Here is a 6,190-nt window from a genome sequence, read left to right as displayed (position 1 = left end):
CTGGCGGGATGGCTCCCCGCCCTGCACTGGCAGCCGCGATGCAAGCCATGCAGGCCAACCACTAGCTGTGGCTTCCCCTCAGTCACCAAGGCCTGAACCTCGGCCTCGCGCTGCACCCTGCCTTCGTCCTGTCCTGCCGTCCTCTCCTCCGTGTCTGCTCCCTCCCCTCAACCCTGCATGCAGACTTGCCCCACCCCCACCCCACCCCACTCCCTCCTGCCCCAGCTGTGCCTGAACCTGCCACCAGGTCCCCAGCCTCTGCTCTGTCTCATCTGCCTCCACACCCCTCCCTGCTTGCTTCTGAGAGCACCCAGCAGGACACACACACCCACACCCACACACACCCTCCCACACACACTCACACACACCCATACAAACACACACACATCCCACACATATCCACATACCCACATACACACACTAACACCCACACACCCTCCCACACACACACCCTCCCACACACACACCCTCCCACACACACACACACTCTCCCTCACACACCCCCACACACACTCCCTCCTGCACACACACACACACACACCACGCTCAACCAACCCATTGCCTAAAGCCCAAATTCCACTGCTCAGCTGCCAGCCTCTGGCCGCAGCCCACTCATCAAGCTGACTTCGTTCCTGTCTTTCCATGGACAGCACACCTCCTGCTGCCCCTGGATCCCGCTGTGCCCTCCCTCTCCTGGCCCCTGCCAGACCCAGGGGGGTCCACCTTGGGGCCCTGGCTTGTTGGCGCTCTCCTTCAGAGCAGGGACGCCTTCGGAAGAGGGGCCCAGACCCATCTCCTCGGGGCCCCCAGCCCGTCGTGTGTGTGGGATGGGCGAGGGAGCTTCTCTAAGGGCCGCCTCTGGTGACGAGAGTCCTCCCTCACAGACTGAAAGCTGAAGGCAGGGCCTGTGGCTCCCGTCAGCCCAGCATGGATTCCCCGCAATCAAGGGCAATGCCTCCTCCGTCAGACAGGGGCTCCCTGGAGGCAGAGGCTGGGTCTCCCACCCCAAATTGGTGTTTCCTGGGGTGGGGGAGACCTGGATCCTTAGGCGGTGCCCAGACCCCTGAGCTGACCAATACTCAGAAATATTTATGAAATTGCACTATTCTCTCCTACACAGCCGTGCTTTCCACACACACATACACGCATGTGCACACACATACATAGACATACGCCACGGGGTCCTCTGTTCCCAGGTCACACGTGCTCCGGGCAGCCCGCCACCCCTAGTAGAGGCTGTGCTGGGCGCAGTGGTGGGCGCACAGCCGCCGGTGGTACTGCAGGTGGTAGTCCTTCGCCAGCTTGCCCAGGACGTACAGGAATTCATCAAAGCAGATCTGGTTGTCCTTGTTCCTGTCTGCGGCCCGGAACAACTCTGTGACATAGCATGGCTGCTTCCGGCCCTGCGAAGGGGGTGGATCATCAACCACGGCCCAGGGGTGCACACTCCCACCAGGGCCTCCAGCACCTGCTGGGACCGGGGGCTGGCTACAGCATGGCCCTGCCTGAAGGGAGCTTGCAGGAAACCACAGCAAATATTCAATGGCTAGGACTCTGCAGGCTGCGTAACCGTGAGTGGGTCCTCAGGCAGAGGATATGACCCGGCCACCACCCACAGTCACTGTCTTCCTTCCCCGAGCACTGGGAGCTCCCCAAGGACAGAGGCCACCTGCCCCTGCTGGCTGCACCCCGGCACCACTGCCCGGGGTTCTCGCAAGCTGTGCATCTGCCTGGGAATCGGTCACACTTTGTGCCACCCTATAGAGCACAAGATGGGGGAAAGGATGAAGTCAGGAGTCCTGGAGCTGTCAGGATGCCCAGGAGGTGGCCCGGATGCAGCAAGGAGGGAACGGAGGAGGAGGAGGGGGCACTGGAGTGGCCAGGGGGAACAGGAGCAAAGTCCAAAGCCAGAGTTCCGAGGGTTGGCATTTGGGGCAGAGTCCCAGAAGCAAGGAACCAGGAGGCAGGATAGGCAGAGGAACCAGCAGGTTTGGGCTAGGCCTGAGTCCCAGGGAGTAGCTCTGCTCGGGCTGGAGCAGGGCCGGCCAGGGCTGGGGCAGACCCCCCTTCCGCACCCCCTCCCCTCTCCCCCCCTCCCCCACATCTACTGGAGAGCCTCCCAGAGGCAGCGCCCCCACCTAACACCCTCACTGCTCACGGCCAACCCCAGCTGCAACCTCTCAGGCCCCACGGCACCCCAGACCCTGCGCACCAAGCCCTCCATGAAGCGGGGCGCGTTGTCCATGAGCAGGGCCTTCAGCTCATCCAGGGACAGGGTCTCCACGTCCCCCTCCCGAGCCGCGTACTGGTGGAAGCAGCGGATGATCTGGAAGAGGGAGTCCTCCATGGGCGTGTCCGTCATGGCTGCCGGGCCGGGCCTGGGGATGCAGGGGTGCAGAACCTGGGAGAAGAATGCAGCACTTCATCTGGAACATTCCACAGAGGGACAAGCACCTCCCCCAGAGCCCTCTGCCCTCCTGCTGTCTCCCGGGCCCTCCCTGCACTCTCCGTGGCCCCCTGTAAACCGAACTGCAGAACCTCAGGACGCGGCTCTCTCCCTTCCCAGGGACGGAGGCGGGGCTTCCCGGGCACAGGAGCTGTGTCCATGTCCCCAGCCCCCCAGCCCGGCCATGGTTAGGAGTGACCTGAAGTCAACTCAGGCCTCTGGTGGCAGGCGGCGGCACGGTGCTTCAGATGCCCTCATCCAGATCAGAGTGCCTGGGTTTGAGTCCCGCCTCCACGTCTGATTCCACTTTCCTGCTAATGCACACCCTGGGAGGCAGCAGGCTTGGCTCCCTGACACCCGTGTGGGAGACCTAGATTGGTTCCGAGCACCTGGCTCTGGCCTAGTCCAGCCCTGGCTGTTGCAGGCAACCTGGGGAGTAAACCAGTAGGTGGAAGCACGCTCTCTCTCTCTCTCTCTCTCCCTCCCTCTCTCTCTCTCTCTCTCTCTCTCTCTCTCTCGATCAGTGTGTGTGTTTGCCTTTCAAATAAATCTAAAATTTTTTAAACCCTTTGAAGCAAGACCCTATTTATGATGTTTCCCAAGGACATATTTTTTTTTTCTGACAGGCAGAGTGGACAGTGAGAGAAAGAAAGAGAGAGAGAAAGGTCTTCCTTTGCCATTGGTTCACCCTCCAATGGCCGCTGCGGCCGGCGCACTGCAGCAGGCGCACCGCGCTGATCCGATGGCAGAAGCCAGGAGCCAGGTGCTTTTCCTGGTCTCCCATGGGATGCAGGTCCCAAGGACTTGGGCCATCCTCCACTGCACTCCCAGGCCACAGCAGAGAGCTGGCCTGGAAGAGGGGCAACTGGGACAGAATCCGGCACCCCCAACCGGGACTAGAACCCCGTGTGCCGGCGCCGCAAGGTGGAGGATTAGCCTAGTGAGCCGCGGCGCTGGCCCCAGGACATATTTTAAATCCTTGCAAAAGCAGATCCCTACTATCAAACTATTGTTGCCACAGCAAAATGCTAAAATGACTGTATTACCCAGAAACCCCAGCTCCACTCTCTGTTGCGAGCTGTTCCCTTTCTCAGCTGAAGCTACGATAGCACAGGAGTCCCCATATCGGCTTCCACCAGCCCTTGCTGTGCACGGCTCTCCAGGAGGAGCGGACGTGCTGTTAACACAGCGCCCCTGGCCCTACAGTCCCATGGCCTCCCAGACCCTCTGACGTCTGTGACCTGCGACTCCCCACTTCCTGCCGAGGCAAGGCCCTTGCTTTCAAGGGCTAAGATGGCCTCCCTGGTCAGCTGTGGCCCTGGGGCCCTGGGGCCTGTGAGATGAGACGGGGACGTCTGCTGTGCCCACCGCTGACAGAGCTGGCCAGTGTCCAGGTGGAGCACATGGACTCTGCTCCATCTCATCTTCCCCACGGCCTCGGGAGGCAGACGGCAAGAACCCCATGTGCCTGAGGGGAAATGAAGGGAACCTCCCAGGGTCACACAACTCAGCCGCTGGCTCCAGACCCATGTCTTTGGGAATAAGCTCAAAGTCGGGCGTTCAGGTTAGCGTCCTAAACCCCCTTGGGGCCACAGTGACGCTCTTGGGACACCCATCTATACTACACCCATTCCCCACAGAGGTGGGCTGCCCGTCTCTGCTTTCCAGAACCCGCACTCACCCAACACAGCCCACCTGCCCCCACGATTCTCTCACAAGAGGCTCTGACCTGTTGCTCTTGGGATCCGCGGTCCCGGTCTGCGGTTGACCCTGGCGATTCCCCAGCACCGGGACTGGAAGCGGCGTTGTGAGCGGGGAGCCCACCACCAGGCCCCACACCCTGCCCGTCCTTGGTGCGTCCAGCTGCGGCAGCCAGTGCTGTGACTCCTCACAGCTGCCTCAACAGCACAACCGGACCTTGACTGCATTCCTGAGATGACGTCACAAGACTTACTTGCTAAGATGAACTCAACCAGCCTCAAGGACCCACCTCCCTGGAAGCCAGATCAGAAACATCAGAGAATCACCAAGGCCTCAGCATCGTCTCCCTCTCAGAACTCACAAACCAGGCCCCAGGGTTGGGTGGGGTCAGACACACACTTAAATACACCTTGCGTGGCTTCAATTAGTGATCCCCCCCCAAACTTCACCGTCTCGAAGCATGTTCACGCATTCAACAAGTATTTCTCGAGTAGCTGTGGTGTGCCAGGCCCTCTGTGAGGCAGTATGAGTAAGATCCAAGGCCAGCTCACTGGGTGGGGACGAGTCACCCACTCTCATCATGTACCACGAGCACTACCAAGTGGCATGAACAGGGTGCTCCAGGCACCCGGGAGGGAGCACCTGCCACCTGGAGAGCAGAGGAAGGCTTTGTTAGGGAGGTAATCGTTGAGCTGGGACTGGAAAAAAAGTTTGAGTTGTAAGGAGGGATGGCGGGCAGGTGCTCCAGACACAGAGACCTGCAGGGTGCAAAGGCTTGGTGTGGGGAGGGGGGAGCCAGGGCCCACTCGGGGCGTGGAGTCAGTCGAAAGAAACAGAGGCGGAGAGGCAGAATGGCCCTGCGCACCTGCAGCTTTATCCTGCCACAGAAAGAAGCTCATAAAGGATTTTTTTTTTAATAAATTGGATGGGAAATGAATGCAAAGTGGGAGAATCGGCTTTGTTCATTAGGGAATAACTGACCGCAATATGGAAATGACCCTCCTAGGGAAGACCAGACCTGGGGGCGTGGCCTTCTTGCACCTGCTCTGGGGCCCCTGCGTGACAGGTGGCGCCTCCCCAACTCCTCCCCAGCGTATGACCCACTCAAGCCTCCTCTCACAGCCTCCCTCACCTCAGGCCTGGGCCCTGCAGGCTGATGTCTGCATCTCCCAGAAGGGGGCACCAGAGGACAGGCCATTGAACCAGAGGCTCCACCTGGACTTCAGGCAGGGCAGGACACAACCGGTGGATAGCTGAGCCAGCACCTTTTCCAGTTTCCGTGCGGCTTCGTCCACCCAACACAGTGGCTTCCTCAGCAGCCCGGTGGCTCATCAGTACACTGTTACGGCTCAAAGCCAAAAACGGGACTTGAACTTTTGTTTAATAAAACCTCTTGGCCGGCGCCGTGGCTCACTAGGCTAATCCTCCGCCTTGCAGCACCGGCACACTGGGTTCTAGTCCCAGTCCAGCGCTGGATTCTGTCCCGGTTGCCCCTCTTCCAGGCCAGCTCTCTGCTGTGGCCAGGGAGTACAGTGGAGGATGGCCCAAGTCCTTGGGCCCTGCACCCCATGAGAGACCAGGAGAAGCACCTGGCTCCTGCCATCAGATCAGCACGGTGTGCTGGCCGCAGCACGCCGGCCGCGGCAGCCATTGGAGGGTGAACCAACGGCAAAGGAAGACCTTTCTCTCTGTCTCTCTCTCTTACTGTCCACTCTGCCTGTCCGAATGAATGAATGAATAAATAAATAAATAAAACCTCTTAGCAATGCCACAGAGAACGCTTTTGTTTTTTAAGATTTTATTTATGTCTTTACTCAGCAGAGTCACAGACAGAGAGAGGGAGAGACAGAGAGAGAGGTTTTCCACCCACTGGTTCACTCCTCAAATGGCTGCAACAGCCAGAGATGAACCAATCCAAAGTCAGGAGCCAGGAGCTTCTTCCAGGTCTCCCACGTGGGTGCAAGGACTTGTGCCATCTTCCACTGCTTTCCCAGGCCATAGCAGAGAGCTGGATCAGAAATGGAGCAGCTGGGACTTGAACCA

General features: G+C 59.5%; 1 protein-coding gene across 1 annotated transcript; it reads right to left on the bottom strand.

The window, feature by feature from the left end:
* Positions 1-446: 446 nt before the first annotated feature.
* LOC100349767 (protein S100-A15A) lies at positions 447-4,443 on the bottom strand. The gene is made up of 3 exons (XM_002715514.5): positions 4,176-4,443; positions 2,213-2,401; positions 447-1,403 (listed from the first exon to the last, which is right to left on the bottom strand). Exons 2-3 carry the CDS (start codon positions 2,360-2,362, stop codon positions 1,227-1,229), a joined length of 327 nt encoding a protein of 108 aa, XP_002715560.1. The 5' UTR covers positions 2,363-2,401; positions 4,176-4,443; the 3' UTR covers positions 447-1,226.
* Between the last annotated feature and the right edge of the window lie 1,747 nt (positions 4,444-6,190).

The sequence above is a fragment of the Oryctolagus cuniculus genome, chromosome 7, assembly GCF_964237555.1.
Source record: "Oryctolagus cuniculus chromosome 7, mOryCun1.1, whole genome shotgun sequence".
Lineage (NCBI taxonomy): Eukaryota > Metazoa > Chordata > Mammalia > Lagomorpha > Leporidae > Oryctolagus > Oryctolagus cuniculus.
The sequence above is the reverse complement of the archived record's forward strand: the minus strand, read 5'-3'. Positions and strand labels throughout refer to the sequence as shown.

Bases quoted from the DNA above. Each gene is read 5' to 3' on its own strand.
- LOC100349767 (XM_002715514.5), bottom strand. From the start codon at position 2,362: ATGACGGACACGCCCATGGAGGACTCCCTCTTCCAGATCATCCGCTGC. The intron at 1,404-2,212 runs GTGCGCAGGGTC...CCCCCTTCGCAG, and splicing joins CCCGCTTCATGGAGGGCTTG to GGCCGGAAGCAGCCATGCTA.